Source organism: Catharus ustulatus, chromosome 1 (assembly GCF_009819885.2).
Source record: "Catharus ustulatus isolate bCatUst1 chromosome 1, bCatUst1.pri.v2, whole genome shotgun sequence".
NCBI lineage: Eukaryota > Metazoa > Chordata > Aves > Passeriformes > Turdidae > Catharus > Catharus ustulatus.
In genome coordinates, this window is record NC_046221.1 from 43,476,289 (window position 1) to 43,502,840 (window position 26,552).

At 39.0% G+C, this 26,552-nt stretch overlaps 1 protein-coding gene across 1 annotated transcript in view; it reads right to left on the bottom strand.

Moving 5' to 3' along the window:
• Positions 1-22,210, bottom strand: part of TOPAZ1 (testis and ovary specific TOPAZ 1) — a 38,420-nt gene extending 16,210 nt beyond the window's left edge. The window contains exons 1-8 of the mRNA XM_033068358.1: positions 21,055-22,210; positions 17,111-19,682; positions 14,708-14,769; positions 12,193-12,323; positions 10,179-10,240; positions 6,982-7,088; positions 4,716-4,801; positions 3,857-3,994 (exon numbers count right to left, since the gene is read on the bottom strand). Coding sequence (XP_032924249.1) covers positions 3,857-3,994; positions 4,716-4,801; positions 6,982-7,088; positions 10,179-10,240; positions 12,193-12,323; positions 14,708-14,769; positions 17,111-19,682; positions 21,055-22,210 — 4,314 coding nt within the window. The remainder of the gene's footprint in view (positions 1-3,856; positions 3,995-4,715; positions 4,802-6,981; positions 7,089-10,178; positions 10,241-12,192; positions 12,324-14,707; positions 14,770-17,110; positions 19,683-21,054) is intronic.
• Between the last annotated feature and the right edge of the window lie 4,342 nt (positions 22,211-26,552).

Here is a 26,552-nt window from a genome sequence, read left to right on the forward strand (position 1 = left end):
TCTTTGGACTGACTCCCAAAAAAAGCCAAGAATGAATCTGGAGGAGTGACTGTTCCAAGTATTAGCGAAATTGCTTGGACAACCATTTGTAGTAATATTCAATGATGGGACATGCTGTATTACATCAATAAAAGAAACTAAATGTGTCATTCATTTACACCTTCTAGAAGGCTTCAGTTGATTTAGTTGTTCCATTTTTGAAAGGTGTAACTGCACCCACAGACTATGTAAAAATGTGAGAATCTCTAAATTTTGAGTTAGCTGTAATGGATTTTGAATGAAGGTACATGAAAGAGATTATTCCTATTTTCAAAAGGCAGTATAAATCATACTATTCTGTCATCTATCAGTTGATTCCATGACTCATTTAACACAGCAACTTAATAAAAACCATAATAAAGGCCTCTGTATCTTATACAAACAACCAACTTCCCAGTAAAAACATGGTCCTACTACAACAGAGGTGCTTATTCAGAAGAACAAGCACAAAATTCACTAAATAATTTAGCATCTCCCTGTCAGTGCCCACTCTACTGTTTAATAAGAGAGAAAGCCCCATACTGCAGCCTTTATCTCAGTGAGATCAAAACCAGGATCCTTCTCACAGGAAGTTTCTGTATGCTGTGGAAGCTTTGAGATCCACAATCCCTATTCAATGTGGCTAAAACAGACCAAAAGGTTCAAAGGTCATTTAGTGGTGGTTAGAGACAGTAATAAAAGGACAGTGTAGAATCCCATTTCTTTAGGAAGCCACATTAAAAACACAAAACCAAAATCCACCACAACAGAAGCATATATCCAAGACCCTGAAGTTGTAAAACAACACTAATGAAGGTAGAAATCTTCCTATTTTATATCCTTTCAGTTTCCAGTTAAGAGGTTCATAGGATCAAGCAAAAGGTGAGTATGAAGTCACAGTAAGTAAAAATTTCTTTAATGGATAGGAGTCCAAAAACTTAAGGTTCACAAAGCTAAGATAAAATTACAAGGAGAAATACGGCTTGAATAACATCATGTTTTGAAACCAATTATTTAACCATTAAATGATTGTGCTACACTCTGAAGCGTCATTTGAGCAAAACAATTTACTGTACTAAGCTCACTATCTCTTGCCCTTTCACTGAGGATCACAGCGAAAAGTCCAGTGCCACCTCCTTTACCCTCGTCTCCATTGCTGATGTGCATTGTTAAGATCCATCCTGCCTTTAAACACTTTGGCAAGTATTGTATTTTATTTACTTTACCTAATACAATACAGATTTCATTATTTGAAAATGAAAAGCATGTTTAAAAAAAAAAAAACAAAAATTGGTAACTTGTACAACTTGCTGAGCTCAAGAGTATGCTGATTTTCAAAATGTATGATGTTTTTATGAATTCAAGCACTGCTGTGTTGTGTGATCAACTGCAACTGTAAAGTGCTAAATACTAGGAAGTTACATCTTAAAGCATCAACCAGTTACTTAATGAAAAAGAAAAAACATCATTATGGGGAAAGGTATTTCTCTTCAAAAACTCTGGTAACTATTATCACTGAGAACACAGTTCTAAGCAGATGGACTATCAGTCTGCATAAAAATTCTCCTCCTGAAGAGATTTATTCCTCCTGTGTAAGATTAGACTCCTTTATCGTTTCTTTACCTGTTTTTCATTTATGTACTTTGGTGCCACCATGAGGTGCTTGGCCTATTATCATTTTCAAATGGACAGGTCTAAAAATAAATTCATACACAATCAAACAAAACTCAGGTCTATTTTCAGGCTACCAAGAATATTTGGCTAGGTTTGGTGAGTAGAACAGTTACAGTGTGCTGGAATGCTGCACCACAAGTAAAATCAATGGAATGGATTTTTAATAGTTTTAGGTAAATAATTATTTAATATGCCTGTAACATAAAGAAGCACTGTAAACCACAATAATTCAGATAAACTAGCTGAAAATTACAAATATTCACTACAGTTTGCCAAAGACCTATCACTTCAAAAAAAAGGAAAAATGTTCTATACAAAACTACTCTCAAATTATCTTAGTATTTTCAAGATGTCATAAATAATAGAAATTTTTAAAGGGTTTAGAAATCATTAACAAAAATACAATGCAGATTTATGTATATATATATATAAAGGAAAACATTAAGAAAAATAAAACCAAATTACACTGATGCATTTTAAAAATTCAGATGCAGTATATTTAAGATATCAGTAAGATGGACAAGCTCCTTTAGATGTTAATTTTTTTTAGTAATTATGTCTAACAGGTTAACTGCAAGTTATTTTTTACATTTTGATTCTGAAATTTTTTATTTACTGATATCAATGATAAAACTGCTCTCATACCAGTAGGATGGTAGGTAAGATCTGATGAGGTCAAGTTTAGGCATTTGTTACTGGTTTCTTGCTTTGATGTTTTTGTTGGTTTCTAGTTAATTGACAAAACTTTCATACAGCCAGTTTAAAAATCTTATTACTTGCCAGTACAGTTAGCTTGCCTTGCACAGATCCTGGAAACATTAAACTCACGTCTCTCTTAAATTATTTGAAAACACATTTACTTTGCCCATCATTGGAAAACTATTCTTGCTTGCAAATATGATGAGAGTTGTTGCTCTGTTTAAGGAGATTACAGCATCTTAAAACAAACATGCCCATTGTTGCACAAAACATGCAGGAAGCAATATACCATAGATGGCTTTTGACTTTAACAATACATACAAAGTCTTTGCAAAGGGTTGCTTGAAGTCTCTCATGCTCAGGATAGAAATGTCTCAGAATCTGCCCATTCTACTACTCTGTATTTGTACAGCCTAATTATTGATGCATACTCTCTTAAAACATCTACTAGTTCAAAATTGTATCGTAAAAAAAAAATAAATTAGAAGACCTTGAGAGGAAATTTCTGAACAATTTTTTCATACATCAATCTCCGATTACAGTAGTTTCACGAATACAAGCCGCACGGAGTATAAGCCGCACTTCCGGTGCGTCGACAATGTTGATGTCTTTGTCAACAAATAAGCCGCACCCCGAATATTAGCCGCACTTTCGTTCGTAGCGAGAATCCGTGCGCAGCTTTCACAAATTTGCCAATTAGTAACAGGATCGCGGCATAGCGGGGTTTACTGGCTCGGGGCGGGGCCAGGCAGGCTCGGCCCGCTCATGGTTGCCGACGGGGCCGGGTGGCCCAGCTCGGCGCCACGGCTCGGCGGGGCCGCTTGGGGCCGGCCGGGCGGTGCTGCCGCTGGGTTTCCTGGCCACCCTCCTACCGTCTGCACCGCCGCCACCGCGTTTGCTCGCCCTGGCTGGCACTGCAGGCCCCTGCACCGCCGGGCTCCCCCACGCTGCTGGCCCCAGTTCTCCTGGGCTCCAGTGGACTGTTAGCCTCAGCTCTGCTGGGCTTCCTCCCGCCACCGGGCAGCCCCCCATGCCGGGCTTCCTGCTTCTGCCATGCTCCCCTGCGCAGCCGGGCTCCCCTGCACTGCTGGCCCGGGCTCTGCCGCCCCCTCTGCCCCGTCCTGCTGGCTCGGGCTCTGCCACCCGCCCCCCACACCGCTGGCCCCGCCTCTGCCAGGCTTTCCCACCTGTGCCGGGGCCGGCCGGGCTCCAGCTTGGCTTGGGGCTGCAGTGGGCTCTCACTTCCGTGTTGGCAGCTTTTAGAGTATTGTTCATATATTAGCCACCCCCGAGTATTAGCCGCACTTCCGGGTTTCCACCAAAATTTTGGTCAAATTGCTGCGGCTTGTATTCATGAAATTAATGTACTCACTTGCCACACGTAAATGAACAAAGGAGATGATGTTTTAATTTTCAAAAGTGCTCACATTTACAATCTGTTCCTTACTTCAATGAATCTTTTTACCTTTTCATCTCCATGTCCTGGAACATGACAGAACCAACATTTTGTTCTTTCACACCCACGTGAAGTCATGAAGTAATATCTGCAGTATTTACGGGGCAAGTTAAGTGCATCAAGGATCTGCTGGACTGAATGACAAGCCTGGAATAAAATAAAATTACAACAAGCAGAAAAAGCCAAATAATATTTCTTGAAAGAAAACATGGTCTTTGCTTTTTTAGAATTTCAAAATATCTACAAACCATACACAAAAGCAGAAAATGTGATCTATAATTAAGCCTCTGAAACAACCCTCATCGCTATACTGTACTTGCAGCATTTCAAAGGACACAAAGATTAATCCCTGGTCACATCGAGTTAGCATCTAATACAACAAAAGCCTGTCTTGAAGACCACAAACAGGGAGAATGCAAGAAGTCCTAAATGAGATGGACAATGAGCAGAGACGAGGGAGAAGGGTGACAAATTCCTGCATATCTCTGAGTAACCATCTGAGAATCCTGGGGCATCAATTTCCTTAACCCTTTGTCAGTGCCCAGCATCATGGGTAAAGCAGGCTGTCCTATATATGTGAAAACCTTGTCTGCTTTTCAGTTCTACAAACACCAATAAAGCAAAAATTATTATTTGATTTTGCTTAAACTGAAAACAGAAATCAAGAGAACTTAACTGTGAATATCGATCCCTTCATCACTGATTTTGTTCTCAAAAATTATACTTACTCAGTGATAACACCTTTAAAGGTGCAAAAACATAAACATATACAGATTCACAGTTTCTGACTTGATACATAGGGAACTGTCTGAACATCTGTAAAAAATTAAATGTCACAGGATCAGAAATCAAAGATTTAACAACTCACAATTGCATTTTTCTCCATCTTCCATGGCTCAAAATCTCCACAATTCTTCACTGGCAATAAAGTACTTCTTTCTGAAGATTTGTAACCTAAAAATTAGGATGAGGGCAGCAAATCACATAATAAAAATGAATCATACTGAAACCACTCTCATTAATCTTATTTTCCTTTATATTTATAGTTCCTTCAAGTCACAGCAATGATTAATGAAAATTTGATTAACACAGTCTAAAGCCACAAATTTAAATTACAGTTTTCTTAATTATCCTAAAAGTGAGATTTTACACAAACTTCAAGAATAAGCACATTTAAATTAAAAACTTCACTACTTTATGCAAGGTTCCTGTTCTAACTTACAGAGATAAGAAAAGGAATAAAAATATCCAGAAGTTTTAATTTCAAAACCTACCCACTTTATCAGTAATCTTTGCATTCCAACATCACTAGCCCTAAATTTAAGCTATTTTTTCAGAACTGATAGAAAACCTTTCACACTTTTATGTTTTAAGCAGTGCAAGTAGCAAGTTTAAGCCCAGCGTAAGTTACTGTTTTTTTTACCATGAAACTTTGTTTTAGAACTTTAATTACTATTGAGTAACAGTTTTCTTTCTTTGAAAAATGAATTATGTTATTGGAAGATAAAAGTTCAAATTTTCAACTCCATATCTAAAGACAAATGAGAGTTTTTGAATGCCTTGCATTCTAGGATTCCCATCTGGCCCCTTCAAAGAACTGAGTGTTCAAAAGACAGGGTGCTTAGGCCTTTCTGGCAAACTGTAGTTACTAAAGAGCATCCAGTGAAGAATGTTCTACTAGATAGTGGCTCTAGGTACATGGTTCTTAATCTCCATGTCTTCCTAACAGATAGGGCTATCACAGGATAAGAAGGAAGAGCATAAAGTAGAACAATGTTTTTAATGTATTTGTTATGTATTGTCACACTGAAAAAACTTGTCAAGTGATGGTGGGCCACTCGATAAATTCAGGATTGGATACATTTAGTGACAAGACTGAGAAAACAGCCAACCACTAGCTACAGAAAAATGCCACTGGGAACTTTGCCATCCCCAAGCACAGTTTTTGACCAGGTCCTTTCAAGAGTTTGTACATTCACTTGCTGACTGTAGGTCAGACTTGTAGGGAGGCAGGCACTAAAGTGAAATAGCCAATCCTGTCTGCAGAGTTCTGGGAATAAAAGGATGTTTTGCCCTGTCCTAGCACAGAAACTCTTGCTTTGGCAACTTTCAAATGACTTTAAGAAGGAAGACAGAAGAACTCTTTCAGAAGGTGTATACGCTTTGAAGGCCAAAGACATAAACAGGTTCAAACGACTGGAGTCTGAAGACATATTCAAAATTGCTTTTTACAGCATGTTTCCTGCACTACCTGAAAATACCGTTAAAAGATATGATAAAAAAATTGTTCCACAACCTCAGACTGACAGTATAATTTGAAATTAAACAAGAACCTCTGTCACTGATCTTAATTCAAGAAATCTATGTTTATAAACATCCATGTTAATAATTCTTAAAACACTGACTTCCAAAGCACCTGTTGCAAAGAAACAGAACGCAGTATCTATCCACAAGTAATCGATTTCTGTTTTTTCGCTATCTTGTACACCAAATAAACCATGCATTTATGCAAGGCTAAATGTCAGATTTGTCACTGCAGTGACTGCAGTTCTATTATGATTTCTCTGGTGGCACAGACACTGAAGTGGTATCTGTCCCAGGTGTGGAATATACTGGGTCAACATGAAGTGGTACTTATTAAATCTATATTATTATTTGATCCAGTCTAGTGAATGCCTCAAAAACGTTTGAATTGGCATAAAAGTTCTGACGTTCAGCAAGGTGGGCAAACCACTCTAGCAAGTTTTGTTAAGAACAATCAATCAAACAAACCTGCAGTCACATTCTCTAACCACAAATAAAGGAAAACAAGTTACTTGCTAGTATCATGTCTCAAACACAGTGTGCCAGACTACTAAGAATGCAGGCACTGCTGTACTGTTAAGGTATCTGAGAGGCATAAATACTAGATATAATTATTTCTATTTGATCCTACCAAATAGAATCCTGCCAAAATCCCACCCCAAACCTCTCACTAATCTAGCATATGAGAGCTTGCAGAATTGCTTTTATATATGTAAAGCAGAATTCCAGCCAACATATTTGGGAACTAAAGATAGTCCTTAAGATTTCATAGGCAAATAAAGCACAAACAAAATAAAATCTGCAGGGTTCACCAATACAGCATACAATACCATTTGTCCAGGATTTCACCTCTGTACTTCCACTGAAGAGATTTACTTTTCTGTCATTCGGTGGTAATCCCGGCAGCAATTCACAGTTCACTTTGCATTTAGAGTCACTGTTGAGCATTAAAAACCAAAAAATTGTTAAAATTAGTTTGTTTAACCAAATTAAACAGGCATTTCTTTCATATACTGCATGCCTAAAAAGGGGGATTAAGTGCATAAAAGAAGAGAATTTCTTTAACACCTTACACAACACTTCAAAACTTGCAATAAATTTAAATAGCCAGCAGTGCCAGGAATTTCACTTTCATTAGTCTCATTTGCCTGGTCCAATTATGATTATGATTTAAAGTGAGGTTATTCTGCCTAATGCATAACCATATGAAATTCAATGAATAACTAGAAAAGGCACCTGTGAACCACTTCTTCCCTCCCACACCCTACACTGACAAGGAGACTGAGATGGTTTCTGTCATGTCTGAAGTATCTACTTTACATTAATCAGTTATGTAATATCCATTAAGGAGTAAACCTCAAGGTTTTTCAAATTACATTTGAACAGTAACAGTACAACTGTTTTCTCTCCTAAAAACTGCCTATTGGACAGAAGATTTAGGTGATTTCAAAGGGAACTCCAATTAAAGACTGTTCTGCTTTTATTCCCAAATATGTACATTCCAGAGAATTAAACAGCTAAAATGTGGGTTTTCAAAAATAAGCTAAAATATTACTAGCAAAATACTTGGTAATCTCTTTCATATTTGTAAACAAAGCCACAGGAAAAACATCATCCCCTTCTCCCCTTCAATTAAGAATCCTGGTTCAGTACAAAGGACATTTTAACCGGCTTGATCCTTTGCAGACAGAAACAGAGTTGCTACCTCCTATAAGGGATTAAAGATATTTAATACTTCTCACAGCCAGGATAATTCGAATAGTTCCTAAACTTCAGGATGTTTTCAATACAATTTGAAATAAAAATGCTACAGTAGAGAAGAAGAAATTCCATCTAACAAACCAAAATTTTTAAAGATCAGTCTCTATTCTCATCAATGCATTTGAGTTGGTTTCCAGAGGGAATAAAAAATCTGCAGTTTCAGTTACTCAGAAATTTCAAATTACCACATAAAATCTTCTTATGCTTCCTCATGATGCCAGCCTCGGTGCTGACACAGTAAGATTTTCGTAAGTTTCCCTTCAGATTTCTTTAGTCTAGACATGAAACTACAGACAATTTTGCCAGGAACATAAACTGTACAGCTCTACAGGCCTTTCTTTTTAGCAACAGCATCACTAGAAGTGGAGGTCACTAAATAAGAACAGCAACTATGTTTTCTGCTAGACAAAACCTTGCAATGACAACATTTTTCAGTTGAACTAAAGAAAACAGTTCAACTCCAAATGAAGGCCTCTTCTCTAACCACACAGAATACTGCATTGCACAAACATTTTATTTAGCACAATCTACTTATTCTATAATATAAAGAACTATTTATGCTACCAAGGCAAATTTAAATGGGTATTTTATAGCAGAAGGAGGAGCTTGGAGCTCTCTAGTGGATTAACAAAAAGATGCAGTATTCTCCACTAACAGACTTCTGGTGCACTCAAGTCTGTCGCAGAAATGTGAGCGGTGTTGGAAAAAAGGCAGTACCCTCTTCTATGTCAGCTAAGGTTTCTCGGTTATTTTGAAAATTACTGGGTCCTAGTTCCAGGACAGGATTAATTTTTGCAGTAGCTAATTGGTGATTACTGCTCCTAAACCATGACATTGTAAAATATGTCATTTCTCTTCTAATTACTTAAGAATTGAGTGTACCTTTCATACAAAAACTAATTTTCTGCCATTTGTGGACTGCTGACGAGTGAAAATTTCGCAGTCTGACATTAATTCAGGCTCAGACAATCACCCACCATAACAAGGGAAAGAGATGGATTGATTCTGCACCCAGGATGGGGCAACCCTCTAAGTGCAAACAGACTGGGGAACAAGAGGCTGGAGGGCAGTGCTGTGAAAAGGGACCTGGGGGTTCTGGTTGATGGCAAGTGGAATGTGAGTCAGCAGTGCCCTGGCAGCCAGGAGAGCCAACCCTGTCCTGAGGGGCATCAGGGACAGGATTGTCCTGCTCTGCTCTGCACTGGGGCAGCCTCACCTTGAATATTTTGTGCAGTTTTGGGTGCCACAATGTAAGAAAGGCATTAAACTATTAGAGAGTGTCCAGAGGAGGGCAATGAAGATGGTGAAGGGCCTTGATGGGAAGCAGTATGAAGAGTGCCTCAGGTCACTTGATCTGTTTGGCCTGGAGAAGATGAGACTGAGAAGAGACCTCACTGCAGTCTGCAACTTCCTTGTGAGGGGAGGAGAAGGGGCAGGCACTTATCTCTTCTTTCTGGTGACAGGACCCGAGGGATTCGCCTGAAGATTTGTCAGGGCAGGTTTAGGTTACACATTAGAAAAAGGTTCCTCACTCAGAGGGTGGTTGGGCATTGGAACAGGCTCCCAGGGGAAGCAGTCCCAGCACCAAACCTGGCAGAGTTCAAGAAGCATTTGGACTCAACGCTCTCAGGGAAACAATTTGAGTCCTGGGAATACTGCTGTGGTGGGCCAGGAGTACGACTTGATGATCCTTATGGATCCCTTCCAACTCAGCTTAACTTGGTAATTCTGTGATTCTGCAAATCAGACTAAGAAATGATGTATACAACAAACACCTCAAACACAGTTTGAAGCTAGAAGAACAGTAAAGCATGTGACATGTTTTTAAGCACCTTTTTCTACTGCTGTACAAATATGAATTAGAATGAGATAATTCTTCCATAAGCAGAGAAGGAAAACAAAAGCTTCACAATTAATTTATTACTGTTTTTTTGGTTTTGTTAAGTTCTGGTAAGTGCTACTGTGGCAAGAAATGCATCTTATGCTACAATCACATTGAGATGCTAAAGTGAGACACTGTCATGAAGTCAATATATTTTGCTACCAGTCAAAAGACAAAATAAGCCCCATTGTCCTTGCAGGCTATAACTATACCTGTTTTGTACTTTGTACAGTGAAATTAAATTATTTCACATATTTATTTTCTTCATCACATAGTTACAGAGTAACATGGAAAATTGAATTAAATACTGGTAGTGTTCAGGTAACAACATCACATTTTATTTTTATAGTATACCACAGGTTACATGAAGGACACTATATGTACCTTTGTTCAGCTTCACTCTTGTTTTCTTCTTCAACAGCAGGCACTCCATCAGCAAGTCTGAACTGCGAAGATATTTAAAAGTTATTTTCAGGTACACCAAAGCACTACTAAGCCTGTTATGCTTTACTCTACAGACTTAAAACTGTTAGTGATCATTGCAAGGTGTGATAAGAGTCTTAACTACAGAAACTGTAATTCAGTGTAGCATTACTCTTACATCATCTTTGTTCATGGACATACGGCCTTTATACTCTTTAAAATAGTGACTGTTAATTGGAAAAAAAAAAGGTGATGTGACTGTCTTCGCTTCTCTTTGCTCTCATGATAATCTCAGCAATTTTTAGGCCCACTGCCCAATTTTAACTGTGCTTGACAGATGCGTGGAACCCCACAAAAGTTACTCCATCAAATTTAGTGAAATTTAGAATTGCACCAAGGAGGAATTTAAGCCTTTTGCTCAGTTCTACACAATCGTGGATAGTTAAAAAGTCCCCAATGATATGGAGAAAAAAGACAGCACAAAAGGTATTTGGAAGAGGGAATCTGAAATGACTGGTACAGAATGATGTAACAGAACCCTATCTTTGTTTCGTCCATTTTTCATGAAGTAATTTAGGACTTCATATTCTAGCACAAATTTGTTATAGCCAAAGAATTAGAGCCGCATATGCTCTCATAAAATTTCCAAACTTTATTTTACCAGTTCCTGAATAGTTTTAGCATTTTCTCCATGGTTAATTTTTGCCCTTCTCACAGGATTATTAATTGGAAAAACTATCAAAAAAGCAAAACCTGAAAATCTCTCTTAATGGTAGAGTACCTGCAATAACTGTTCTGCCATTGCATTCCCCCTGCAGGTGGGCACCGCTATTTTCTATCCACATACAGAAGAGGTTTATGTAGGGCTTGGTACGCATTTTGTGGTTTGAGTTTGGGTTGAGTGAGATTATTTGTCTATATTTTCTATTGTCCAACACAGCACAGAAAAGCAAGCACTAGGACACTGATTTTATAAAGCCACAAGGGTATGAAACAACCCAACTGGGACTGACCAGGTAATATTGCAACAAGTACTGCACCTTCAGCAAACCTTACAATTTGACAGACCCTTTTTGTCTCTCCAAAAGATCGGGAAATGAAATGGCACTGTTAACTTTGTGAATCGCATGTTAGCAGCCCCAATTCCATTTGCTGAAGTAAATGCTCCTTTTCTTTTAAATGATTTTGAAAGGGAAACTGATTCTCTGCTGTTTGATTAACTTCTCAATTATTCACCAATTTTTAACCATGCAAATTTTACCAGTTAAAACCACTAGCCACTCCTGAAGTAGTGGAAAACAGTAAATGCTATCAGCATTACAGAGACGTAAATTCCAATTCATTATCAAAGAAGCAAATAGTATAAAACTTCAGCAAATCTTAAAAGACCTAGACTTATTATCTAGAGGAGGGAAGACAGAGAAAGGTCAGATAAAGTCAGTGAGTATGAAAATTATTTCCCCTGAACAGCCAGAAATCTGTATGTTAAAGGTCCTTTTGCTCAAGTAACGAAGCCCAGAATGATTCCTCTATGATGGATGATGGCTTTGCAGCTCCCCAGCTTTCCAACACTGCCCCATCCTTCTGATACTGAGAGGCATTTAACAGCAACATTTAAAATTAGGTATGTTATGTAAAAATGTAATATATGCAAAGCAGTATTCATAGGTGTACACTGGAACTGTAATTTTCATACCATTGGGAACACAGCATTACTGCAACAACTGACATAACAATATCCTGTTTCAGTTCAAATCTGAATCTTAGCTGTTGGTGACAATTAAAAAGAAATCAAGTTCTGTTAAGCAAAGATTATACTGCCAATACACAATGATCTATGAAATGCTAATATTCTTTTTATTATAGGAAATTTAAAATTTTGTTGATAAAAAAGCATTAGTAACGAAAATTATCCAATCATGTGGATTTAATTTCTTAAAACTACTTAAGGAGAGAAAGCATAATTTCTCAGTACCTTTTCATCCACGTCCAAATTTGTCAAAAGTTCATCTAGTTTGCTCTGTTGCCTATCTTTCAGAAAGTCCTGGCTAACATCTCTTGAAGGACTGCTGCCTCTGGAGCAGTTGTGAGTTTTCACATCTTCAGCTGAAAATGTATAAATGCATTGCTTTATTTGTTTCTCATGCTACCAGACAACAAAGCTTTTATTTCCTAAATACTATAAAGGCTTAGAACCAATGGCATTTAAGAACTCCTAAGACACCCTAAATGTGAAATTTATATGGAAAAATATTTCATGCTTAAGGCAGGAACCATTTCAAATAAATATTAGGCTGAATCTGCAATTAAAATTCTATCCAAGTTGTATGTTCTTTAATAGTCCCTGTAGAACAGTACAAGAGGTTTATTTATAGAATATTGAATTCAGTATTTTAGAAATAAATTCAGTTAAGCTTTTTTATTAAAACACAGCCAAAGATAAGTGTGGTAATTTGCTAAGCAAAAATACTTAGTCTTTGTTAGAAAATGGCCTAAGTTAATCATACTGACATGATGCAACCCTGAACTAAATACAGAGAGCTCTGATAAACTCCAAAGATCTGTAGTATAGTAAACTCAGTAAGAATTCAGTGTCAGGAAATTTCATCACCTTTTGCAGATGCCACAGGAAATGAACAATAAACCTGGCTGCAAGTTTCTGAAACAGCCATTTATGTACAACAGAAGAGTTCTACATAGAAAAGAAATTCACTACTGTATCCCATCAACGACTTCCAACTACACTGTGTTGTCCAGACACAGGAAGAAAGAATCACATTAGTATTGGGAAGGCTTTTCTCTTATAGTCACTGGTCTCTATGATCACCAAGTATAAGACACATCGGCTGAAGACAACGTACACAAGATTTCCACCAGAAAGGTGAAGAGGACTGATATAATCCAGGATATTTTAACTGTAGTACTTTTTCCCCTTCTTAAAATGTGAGGCCACTAAGGCAAGGAGCCATGATCTCACTAAGTAACATAAGACACCAAAGCAGTAACATGTATTTCTAAATAAATACATAAATAATCAGCAATTAGTAAAACCAGACACCTTTCTTTTGTTCTGTGCAGGTCTTTTTTAAAAGTCATGTATTAAACATAAGTTAATGTGTGCATATTCATCTAGGATTATGATGTGATCTAGCTTCTCAGATCTGGGAAGAAGGACTTCAGGCACCACAAAAAGAACCAAAGACCAGCCTCAAACTTTGCCAGAACATGAATTAAAATAACAAAGAAAATGCAGAAGTTACTGAATAGTACAAAACTTGTTGCCAGGTTTGGCTTTGATCACCTCAACATTGCAGATTCCATGGCACAGGCCACAGTCTCTACATGATCAGAGGCCTAATTGTGCACTTCCTCTTTACCCCTTCTCAGGTAACTTGTGTCTACTTCTTGGTATCTGAGCTCTTAAAACCTCATTACCTTTTATTTTGCTTTCTAATACCTGAAACCCAAAATGTTCTCTTGCCCAAATAGTCTCCAGACACTCCTTTCTAGGAGGCACTATCTGTCACTTTCTACATTACTACGTGAATATAACACATTAATGTGGAAAACCAGAGGTACTGTCACAGACACCTTTCAAGCCTGAAGCAAAATCAACATGTAATGTCAGAATGTCAGATTAACAACAAGCTGATACCAGAAGGGACACACCATGAACCTTCAAAACCAGTATCATCACACTGTGTGTCCACCACTATCAGTAATGGGCTTCTATTCAAAATCAAAATCCTCTTTCTCCAACCTATCTAGTAGAAACTTCTACATTAGGTATACCTTGCACAGTAGGTCTGGTGTGCAAGCTATACAAAACAAAGCAAATCACGTTTATGTGCTGCCTAGCTGGATTGCTCTGCTTTAAATAGGAAGAAAAAACCCCACTAAATCATAAGTAACTTTACTTGATTAAGAAAAGGCATCCTTTAAAAACGAAACAGGGTTGCAGTGGAATGGGTATAGCATCCACAAAAAGACCCAAAAGGACAACCTGGAAATAAACTTGATTACAAAATTCTGTGCGTTGATGAACACAAGAGAAACTCCAAAGCAGTACCACAGGACTCAGCATCTTACTATGATCTCAATAAGCAACATGATTCTTTGCCTAAAACTATCAGAGAAACGTCAAAAAAAACCCAGAACCAAAACCAACCAAAATACCCCACTCCAACCCACCAGTACTACCAACAGACAAGCACTACAAAGTGTACGTTCCCTGTATGATGTAAGTTTGTGTCATTTTGAAAGATGTTGACTCAATATGCATTAAGAAACAAATTGCTGTTACAATAAAAGATAATACAAAACTAGACAAGTTATTTTTGTGAGTTTTTTGCTCTGGTTTTTTTTTTTTTTTTTTTTTTTTTGGTTTTTTTTCCTTTGTGGAAAGCAGAAAGCCTTGGTTTTGCCACAAAATATTTTTTTGGTCTCTTTCTTCTTTCGATTATATACCAAAAATTTCCACAAACCCTTACCTTTTAACATCAAATTACAAGAATTTTCAGTATCACTTGACATTCCAGATTCTTGCATGCATCTGTTTTGAACAAAAAGCATATTTAAGATTTCCACCTTGCAAAAAAGCAAAATAATCTATCAGTTACATAAAATCTAAAGTTCTTTAGCCATGGACAGAATTCTTACATCTAACACACTATTTTAAGACTCTTTTTGGCTTTCTTAGGTTTATCCCTTCAGGTATGCGCCTTCAGGTATACGCCCAAACATGTTAAGTAAACCAAAGACATTTCAAACCCCAAAATTTTAGTAAAAGCTCATGATCTCATTTAATCTTTGCCTAAAACACTGGGAAGGGAAATTTTCTCTGTATAACAAATCAAGAAAATACTGTGCTAATGAGCCAGTTCATCAGTTACTAAAAAATATGATTTACAGCCATTTTATATTCAAGATCATTTGCACAACAATGAATCTCAAAGAAAGCAACAAAAACAACTGTTCATAGGAAAGATACTTCACCTATTTCAAGGACAAGTTGGGAAAAAATTACTACTACTCCTTAGAAAAGCTCAGGAGGGACAAATAATAATTTTATATGTTACATATAGAATATATAATGATCATCACAGATTTTAGAAGCTTGTACCTGGTGAATGACACCAAGTGTAATGACAGCAAGCTGTCCAGTTAAGGCAATAGAAAATGCCAAACAAAAGCACCTGTGAAAAATTAGTTTTACTGATCCATTCAGGCTTCAGGCCAGAATGTTTTCCTGATGCCTGCAAGTGACCGGCACTCTACTCTATGTAAAATGCAAGCACCAGTGAAATAACCTGTTGAAGTCTCAGTTGTATTTGGTAGAACTCAATTAAAAAAATAGTATGAACTGGTCATGATCTGGTTATTATTTGGTGGTATCGTAAGTTACCTGATAAAACTGCTGTAAGGTCTATTGCCTTATTTCAATATTCTCATATTCAGTTCATTAATATGTTCCTGACTGCTACCAACTATGGTTAATCACTGTCTAACATCAAATTATGGAAGGTAAAAAGCAAAATAAGAAATTTTGCCTGTTTCTTTAGCAAATCAAGGGGAAATTCTAAGAAAGAAAAAACATGCATTTTTGTTTTCCTTGGCTAATAGCAAACATACAACAGGTGTCAGAAAGAAATGAATACTCCTAATAAATTTACTATGCTACAGCCTAGTTGCTCCTCAAGAAGTTGGATGCTCCTACTCCAGATTTGCCCAGTTCCCTAGAGGTTTGTTTTGGTAGAAATTTTATTCTATTAACATCTGAAAGTTTTATATTCTCATGTTCAAAAAAATGTTCAACACCTCAAAGAAATTTCCCTTCCTCTTTTACATATGGATTTAATGAAAAGGAAAGGATAAGGAAAGCAGTGAGTAAAAAAAAAAAAAAAGACTACAGTTATAAGGTGGTGCAATCCTGAAAATAATTGGAAGTGTTACTTAAAATACAGGTAACATAAAGCCACCTAGAAAGACCATGCTAAGAAAATTAAAACACCCAACCCAACAAATAAACCTAATCTTTGGAAGAAAATCTTGCTTTATTTCTATCTAAACTTTTTTTTGTTTGTTTTTTTGCAAAATGAAAAATACAATCCTAAAACTTTTTCATTGAATGCAAGTATCAAAGCTCAAGAGAGAAAACAGACTAAACAGTAGATGAATTCATCCATTCCATGAAGAACTACTATCTCATTTACAGAAGTTAGTTTCTAGTTTAAATTTCTTTTCCTCTTCCTGTGACTTTTATTATCATCTCAAAACCCAGTAAAACATTAACACCCAATGATTTACACCAGGAACTTGCTGAATGAAGATGCAGGATCATAAACCTCTCCAACACTTTAGCCAAATTACACATCTGAAAAATATTCATATGACTGGAGATAGGAGAAAAAGAGGGAAGAAAAATGGCAAGAATGGAACACTACTGTAGAGACAACCGTTTACTCTCAGAGATTCAAGAGAAGAATAAACTACATCTAAAAAAAGTAAAGACATGTCTAAGTATTATACCACTTCACAATTAAGAAAACTGTCTTCAAAGGGATATCTGCTATCTCCAGTCAGGTCAGATTAAGAATGTTATTTTTAATCATCTTTGTTTCTATTTTCATATTTCACTTCATTTAAAGAAGCCTTTTAGGACTACCTTGTCTTACAATTCAGAGTTTATACCACCTCTTATGAAGAGCAAATTAATTTATCTGTATTCAGAATACTGTCATAGCTCAAACTTAGACACTCAAAATCAAATAAAAATAATTTCAACAGAAATTAGTGAGGTTCTCTAAGGAAGCCTGACCATGACAACCAAAGTATATGGATATGAAACAAAAGTACTTAGAGATACTAGGATAAAAAAAGAATGATATGCCTACCTAAAACTACTCTCTACTGAATATGTCTTTTCGGAGGTACCAGGAGACTCAGGCTTAATATACACCTTTGTGTTTTTAATGCAGTTTGCAGAGGACGCTTTCACTGGACTATGTTCACAGCATGCAGGTGCAAACTCCTCTTCATTACTGGCTCCAAAAAGGTCAGGGTCATCCTGAATCACATCAATGACAAGAACATCTTGGTTGTAAGCTTCAAGGATATCTGGTAAATTTTGACTTCCGCGTTGTGAAAAATTCCCTCTTGATTTTCTATCACCATTTATTTCTAATCCAACAAAGTGGTCGACTGCATTATAAGAATGATCAGGAAAACTAGATTTCAGTACACATTCAGTACCACTGAAATCAGACACAGATGGCTCTGGTTGTCCATCAAAAAGAGGATGTGGATACACAGAAAAACTTTCAGGGAGCTCAGACACCTCATCAGAGAGGTTTACAGAGCCACTGTGTTGAAAGTCCTTACTGTCAATCTCATCTGCTTTTTTCTGTATGGAAGCTGGAGATGTAGCATCACTCATGACAGGAAGAGGATGCTGCTCAGATTTTAGCAAGAAAATCTCTTCACCTGTCTTCTGCCTTCCTGGACCAATGCCTTCAAGAAGCTCTAGTGGACTAGTACAAGTGTTACAAGTCTTGTTTTCAAATGAATGGACAGATTCCCGTTTCTTGGATTTAGGTTTGTTTCTGCAGTAAGGAATTTTGAATTTTGTAAGGCTTCCAGAAGTTAATGGTTTAATTATGTTTAAATCAGAAAATGTTGTCTGGTTCACTACTGATACTTCAGGGCTAAAGTTTATTTTGTTTATGTTACTTGTAGAAGTACCATTCTGGACTGTCACAGACAGATTTCTATTTGTCACATCTCCTTCATTTTTATCCTTTTGTTTTGTTGTACCATACTGGACTGTCGCAGGCAGGTTTCTGTTTGTCATATCTCCTTTGTTTTTATCCTTTTGTTTTGTTTTACCATTCTGGACTGTCTCAGACAGGTTTCTTTCTGTTACATCACTTTCATTTTCATCTTTTTGTTTTGCTGTAAAATTCAAGGTTGCTTTAATTCCTTGCACATCATCATGGTTAAAAGCCATGTCACTTCCATTTGTACTAACTAGCGATTCTCCATTTTCATTGCTCATTGTCAAAGTCTTATAAATGTCCACAGAAGAGGATTCTGTTTCTGCACGTGAAGCTTGACAGTCAATATTTGGATCAATTTTTTTATGTGTCATTTTTTTTGTAATTTCTGCCAATGATGTATGCAAATCCAGCTGTCTCACATTCTTAGTCACTGCACTATGTCCTACTGCTTTAACACTGCTTTTATCAGAGGAAACCTCAAAAGCAGCCTTTAAAAGTCTTTCTCCTTCTGAGATGGACCTATGATTTTTAAGGAACCATTCAGAAGTCCTGGCACAAGATTCAATGGGCCAAACTTTTTTACCAGTCATGGGTATTGTTCTTTGACAGGTAAACTGCTGCAATTTCTCACTAACTTTGTTCAAATTTCTTCCTGTCTTGCTTTTGTGATGATCAGAAACATCATGGATCTGAGCTAACATTCTCAGACTATCTGAGGCATCTGCATAATGTGCCACACTGCTTGAATTTTCTCCTTTTACTACTACAGAGAGCTCAGATGTCTTCTTAAAGCCAGTTTCAAATGAAAGTAATTTAGTATTATTCTTTCTCCAGGCTGATACAGTTTGCACTTCATGAGTATTTTTTTCTGCATCAAAATCTGATGTATGATCACATGAAGCTGAAAAAATATGATTTAGTCCTGAAACTGCAAATGAGCTTGACATGGCAACTGCTGTTTCTGTTTGTAACTCACACTTCTTGCATTTACTAGCCATGTCTGCAGATTTCTCTGTGATTTTCATCCTTTTTCTAGGCTTTCTACCAATATTCCACTTTTTCCCCCTTAAACACTTACTGCTTTCACTCAGGTAGCATGCAACACAGCCTCCTTCATTTTCGTTCTTTTCTTTATTAGATGATAAACCACCTTTAATGAGTGATCTCTCATTCTGCATTCTACTAGTGCTGCAAATTCCATCGTTCAGGTCTCCAGTACCATGGGCTACATGGGAGAATCCATTTAATTTGTAACTGCTGGTAGTTCCACTAGCCGAAGGCTTCACTAGTGTATTGATGTAACTACAGTCCTCTAATATGACAAATGGATTCTTATTGGTTGCACAGAGCAAGCCACTACAATGGTTTAGGGCATTACTGCAATGTTCAGCATCACATTTTGCAGATGTATTCATCACTTTTTCAGCTGCAGTCACACTTAAACTTTGCAAGTGCTTGATTTGACCAGATCTGCGTTGTCTTTTTCTACACCGCACACCAGGCTCTTTTGTTACAGCATGGCATAGAAAGCTCTTGCTTTCAGTGTCACCTGATGTAGAAATTGCAAAATATCTAGAATAGTGAGATTCCTTTTCCTTAGAATCTTCTGCTCTATTTTGCTTTGTCTTAACCCTCTTCACAGCCTGTGAAGTACCAGAATCTTGCTCAATTGCTTTCAGTTGTTCCTTTGCTGATTAAAAACACAAGAAGTGTCATTAAAGAAAACTCTTAGAGAAAAAGACTACCCTATTTTATAAAGAGAATAAAAGCCCCCAAATATTTAAGGCTGCTAAAGAACATGACACTGGAAAAGGCTAAAATATTTTTGTGAAGTTTAATGATTTTAAAAAAAACCACTACTGAGACACTTAGAGTAAAAAGGATATACCATCTTCAGAAACAAATGCAGAGAAACAGAACCTTACAGCATCATAAGGACATTGGAAGTTGTGTATTTGTTGTGTATTCCACATAGGTGGAAAACAAACTAGAGCAAAACTGTCAAGAAAATGCAGATGCTGTCTGCACGCTCAGTCTTAAAAATCTTTTGTTCTCTGTAATAAGAACACTTATTCAATCTTTCAGAGACGCAGTCCAACCAAATGCAGACTGACCAAGAAGATCCAGAAAAATTGAAGGACTTGGATTTTTAGATACTACTACTTTTTATTTTAAAGCAAACAGAGATTATGTTAACTGTGTATCTGAAAATTTAGACTAGAGTATGGACTCAAGCGCATATACTAGTATAATGTTGGGTTTTTTAGACCTTCATTTTCAAGGCAAAACACAATGTTAATACCTCAGTTTTTCAGAATATGGTTTTAACATAAAATATTAATAATCTACAGTAAGCATTTGTCATTGAATGTATTCACTTCAAAAGTAAAAAAAATGCTTTTAGACAATCATCCTGAAAAAAAGACTTTTAAGACTTTTCTTTCAGAATTGCTCCAGTTTGACTCAGCATTCACTCAAAACATCAAAACACAATCATTGCTTCTACATCTTTTGGGATTTTGCCGAAAGCAGCAACTAAAAAGGTCTGAGAGCAAACCCCAGCATCCTATAAAGGCAGACACTGAAATAAGACAGCATCAAACATAATCAAAAATAAACAGATAATAGATGAATGAGGAATTCACTGTCTTTTATTCTTGGCATTGCTGAAACTACTGCCCCCTCTCCTGCTTGTGGCTGACCACCTCTGCAGAAATGGGGAATGCTTTTGAGAGAAACAAACTCCCAGCACTTCCTACCGAAGGCTGCCTGTTTCTATCCATATCTCTTCCTCCCTCCCTCCCTCTTCCCCTCGAAAGGCTAACTGCCCTCCTCTCCTTGGTGTTAGATAGGCTGCTTTTCTCCTTCAAGAAAAGCCTTTCCTCTTTCTGAAAATCTGTCTCCTTCTAGGACTGGTGGTATTCACAGTACTGGGAAGCACACCCTAGCTTTTCTCAAACTAAGTCAGCAGCCACTTTTTAAAAGGATCTTTCTGCAGGACCAATTTGGGATCCCAAATTTTGTACCTGTACTTCTACAATGGAACTCTTAACAGTGCTTACCACCTTCCCCTGGGCTGTCGGGTCCTTTCTGAGAGCTTGAGCTCTGCTGCTCTTCTTTCATGCAACACTTCTTTTTTCTGGTTGCTGGTTGTTCTTGTCCACTCAAATCCCGCAGCTGCTGTGACAGCAATGCATTTCTGTTCCTCATACTCAAAGCTCCTTTCCTGGACTCTGCACACCGTGTATGCTGTTCTAGCAAGGCAGAACTACCCCTCTCTTTGGGACCATGTACTTTTGGTTTCACCACTGATCTCCTGCCTTTTTTGCCCAAATATCTCCTTTCTTTTTTCTGTGTCCCTAGTGTTCTTGATCCAACTAATTCACACCCATTCAACCTCTCTGGTATATCAACCTCTTGCTGAGGTTTTGGTTCAGGCACAGCTTCCTGAGTGCCCAAATTCTTCCTAAAATCTGAGATTTGCATATTCTTGGTCATTATGGAGTCAGTGCATTTCACTTCAGTATTCCATAAGATTTTTTTGGGTTGAAGACCTCCTGGTTCTGGGAAACAGGATATTCCATGTCTCTCTGTGTTCTCAATCTCCCCCTTCAAGGATGGGACTTCTAATTCTATTTCCATACAGGAATGTTTGCCTTCTTTTCCTGAGTTCCTTGAATTCTTGCGGAAACCTGAGAAGTTCAGGTCTTCTGAGCAACGTTCATACCTTTCAATCTCGGCTGAGAACTTATTCTGCAAGGTAGTTCCTGAGAAAAACAGCTGTTGACTCTGACCTGTCCCTCTTAGAGTCTCTTCCCAGCACATTGCTGTAGCCATGGCTGCTGCTTGCCAATCTTCACACTCAGCTCTGTCTGAAACTGCTGAAGCTACACCCTTGCTTCTGTTGGGAGACTTCCTGCGCTGGATTCCCTTGATTTTTTTACCTGGGAATTTCTGTCTCTTCTCACCTTGCTCCTTCTGCACAGGCACAGGAAGAGCAAAACACTTCACAGAAGCGCCAGAAAGCCTGGCAGGTTGCGGAAAGGAAGGTGAGGGCTGCCCAAGTTTTCTCTTTGGTGCCCGGCGAGGACTCTCTTTGACTAGCAGCTTTTCCCCTGGCTCACACCCTGTCTCCGAAGAGCTGGGGCTGCTGACCTCCGGGTCAACCAGCTTCACCTCGCTGGCTCTCACCAGCTTCCCTGACCTCAACTGCGGCATCTCGGTGGCGCAGAGACAGCCGCAGAGCGCACAAAACTCCCTCGCCAGTGGGTTCGCTGTAACCTCGGTAGCCCGGCACCCACGATGGGTGCAGGCCCGACCTGGAGCGGATGACAATCCCTCCCAGGCTGCCGCCTCAGAGGACACCTGGGGGAGCCCAGACCGACAGAAAGGAGGCTCAGGCCGTCCAGAGAAAAACCACGGCCACCGACAAGCCCTTCCTGACACCCTCACCCCCCCGCCCCCAAGCACACACCCGGCGAAACCTCTCTCAGACCAGGGCGGTGATGGAAGCAGCCCCGCACCTCTCCAAACTCAAGAGGCCGCTGCCTGCAGCCTCCCGCGCCGCTTCCCCACCCTCACTCTCTCCTCCACCCCTGCCCTCGTCTACCGCTCCCGACGCCTCGTTTAAGCGCCGCGCCGGCGGGCAGTGGTGGGGCGGCGGCGTGAGGGCGGCTCCGCGGCGGGGCGGGAACAGCCGCCTGCCGGCGCTCGCCCGCTCGCCGGGTCAGCGGTGCCGCCTGCGCGGTTAAACCCCTGCGCTGGGGGTGGCGAGCGTGGCTTCTCTGGGCCGTACCCCGGTGTCAGCAGCCCGCGGCCAGGCGGGCATGCCTTGGTTTGTGCTGCGCAGCCGTCGTGCTGCCCCCATGGTGCCCGAAGCGGCGTGCGGAGTTACTGGGCTCTGCCACGGGCACAGCCACGGGCTCATGGGGCGCCCAAGGTACCGGGTGTGGAACTGCCAGAGCCCGTGAGCAAACGCCCAACTCGCCCCGGGCTCGGAGTCGCGTGGGTGAACACCCAGGCTCGCCCATTTCATTAGGTCTTCCATCCCACTCGGTGATGTGCCCTTCCTTCGGAAGCTCGCCAACACTGAGGGGCCATGCGGTGGTTTCACAGAATCACAGAATGAGTCAAGTTGGAAGGGGCCACAGTGCGGTCACCTGGTCCAACCTCCCTGCTCAAGCAGGGCCATCCCAGAGCACATGACGGTGGATTGTTGTGTCCAGAGATTTATTGAGTATCTCCCGCGAGAGAGACTCCACAACCCTCCCTGGGCAACCTGTTCTCGTGCTTGGTTATCTGCCCAGTAAAGAAGTTCTTCCTCACATTCCAAGGGGGCTTCATGTGCATCAGTTTCTGGCTGTTGCCTCTTGCCCTATTGCTGGGCACTACCAAGAAGAGCCTGGCTCCGCTGGCACCTCCCCTTTAGATACTGGCAGACATTGATGAGGTCCCCTCTCAGTCATCTCTTCTGGAGGCTGAACAGGCCCAGCTCCCTCAGCCATTCCTTGTGAGAGGGATGCTTCAGTTCTGTGATCAACTTTAAAGCTCTCCATGCAACCTGCTCTAAGAGTTCCATGTCTCCGTTGCACTTAGGACACCAACTTTGTATTTCAAGTAACACAGATTCTTAGGACTTCAGTTAGGGGAAGAAAGTCACTCAAAAAGATTATATAGTCAGAAAACAATAGAAGTTGGTGTTTGGACTCTGAATGGGGTGATAGTTTCAACACAGGTGGAGAACACCAAAGCTTCAGGACCATCCCCTGTGTTACTGATAAGAACAGGTAGAAGTTAGCTTAAAAAAACAATGTTGTACAAAGACTGAATCTAAGTGGCAGGAGCTATGAAAATCCAGAATTATTAAACTTAATAAGGTGGTATGGTAATGCCAATAATGCCATCAGCAAAATTGCACATGGTTGGTAAATGACTGTCCTACAAGCAGTCTCTGTGTTTGCCTCAGGTGGTCTCTGAGGGATGAAATACCTTACTCAAATTCATTTCACCATGGCTTAGTGCTTTCTGGTGTTTCTGGTTTCATACATCCTAGTTTGAGATCAATGCAAAGAAATAAAGTGCCTTATGTCACAACTTGCTAGAAGTGCAGTACTGTGAATGTAGAAGAATAGGTGGGAAGGTGTATTTTACTACTTGGCATTGGGTCCCTATATGACTTCAGCCCATGTAACTCACTTTAGCTCTGTTTCTCCATCCAGAGGTAGAGATAATACATTTCAGTCCAAATAAAGACAGAACACTGGATTTTTGCTAAAATCTCTCCACAGATGAAAAAAAGAACAACAGGGAGGCTGGGAAACTTAACTTTCATTTACTTGCTGTCTTTTTAGATTACACATACATGCTTAAGTATAGAAAGTCAGCAAATGGCTAACTAATCAAAGAATACAGATTTCTTAGGCAGTTTCTCCCGTGGCTCAGTATTGTGCTTCTGGACCTTGGGACAGAAGGGATCCAATAAAAGGGAGTTAACTGCACAACATTTATCATTGTCAGTGTTCTTGCAAGGCTGGTATTACATAAAACATTCAACTCTGGTGAAATTTAACCATTTAACCTTTCAGTTCAAACCTTCTTCAGTGTGTGATAGAATCTTAAGTTTTATAACGATGAAGAAGATATGCTGAAAAGCAACAGTAAAGGAAATCTGGAAAAATGACATATGAATTATCTTATTACTAACTCTAATTTTCAGGATTTTAGTTTTAGTCATTTGCAATGATGAGAACTCTCCTCAGACCAGATTTTTATGAAATGAATAAAAATCTGCTTGAAATGGATACTGATTAAAGGCATTCTTCATTAAAGTACTTTGAAAAAAAGCACTAGAGCTTCAGAAAGGACATTTTGAAGCAGCTGTGGATTATGTTAAAAAACAGATTGCATTCAGTTTACAATACTGCTAAAAAGAGGTAGTATAAACATTGTCTTGCAAAGTGGATCAATTTAACTGTCTTTTAAAAATACTTGAAAGATAAGAGAATTTTAATATATAGGCACATTTAAAGAAATCCTGTGTTAAGTGTTTATTAGAATTGCAGGCTATTAAAATGGAAAAAACTTAAAAATCATATAAACAGCTCAAGAATGAAAAAAGTTATTTTCACATTCCAACAGCATTTGCATTAGTAATACTGCAGGGAAATGTTTGAACTTTATTTTTAAATTATATCTTATGTAGAAATAAAAATAAATGCTTATCTCAATGCCATATCTAAATCTTAGAATTAAACTTTTTCTGATCCGTTGCTTTGTTTCACTGATTTCTTGTTCATTCTAGACACTTCAAGACAGTAATAGAAAGATGAAGTACCAGGTGTCAGAAAGTGAAAAGGGGATTGTGGAGCCCAGAATATTTTTCTCCCATAAATGCCAGTATTACACAGTATTACACAGATGCCTGGCAATTTTCAAGCAGGAAGAAGGAACTTGTGGGACTATGTTTATGTAAAGTCCATAATTTTTTCTTTCCTTCAGAGAAGTGTGTGCACTTATCTCCCCAGCTGATATAATTTGTATTGCTACTGTGGAGAAATTGTGGCTGCAGATCTAACAATGATACATTTGAGCAATCTTCCAAAAGTTTTTGGAAGACTGAAATTTATAAACACATAATCCAACTACATAGGTGAGCAAATGATATAAATTTTTTATTGGGTTATGTTTTAGACTTTGGTAATATACTCACCTAGCAACAGGAATTAATTTGTCTTTTTTTTTTTTAGCTAGGGAACTGGAAAGAATTAACTTGAAAATGAACTTTTTTTTTTTTTTTTAGTGAAACAATGTGAAAAATGTCCCCTTGGACCACTTCTTTTTATACTGCTTGCATCTTTATGCTTGGCTGAGGGAGAGATTTGTTATCTCTAGCAAACCATGGTGAAAAGATTCTGGCTATGCTGTAATAACTGAGACTGAGCTCTGACGAGTATGTTCAGTCTGTTACGTTTTTAAAACACACCAAATGAAGCCCTCACTGTTAAGTCAGGATGGACAGAGCTGGTATCACCACCAGCCCTTTAACTGGCATTCCCACCAGTTCTTTATTCACAAACTCTACATGCCTTCTTTTACAGACCTTTTTCTCTCACAGCTCTGACTTCTCTTATAGACCTCTCTCTCTCATAACTCTGACTTTTCCTCTTATTGGCAGATTCACACTGCACTAATTCATTTTTGTCCTGGTTTGGAGGACAGCTGTCCGCTAAGAAAGGCGGGAGCCTCTGTTTGAAATTGGGAACGTAAATCCCCTCTCTCCAAATTACAGTAATTTCATGACCATAAGACGCACCGGACTATAAGGCGCATCCCCAGGAGTCGGCAAATTTCGCAGCTTTGTAGATCACATAAGGCGCACCGGACTATAAGGCGCACTTTTTTTTTACAGCAAGGCCCCGCCCTCAGCTCCCCCCACGCGGTTGCTGGCCGAGGCCTCGCCTCAACCCGGCAGCCATGGGCCCCCGGGCCCGCCTGTACCTGGCGGGGCCGGGCTATGCCTACCGCCGCTGCGTGCAGCGTCCCCGGGGCCGGGGCAGGCCCG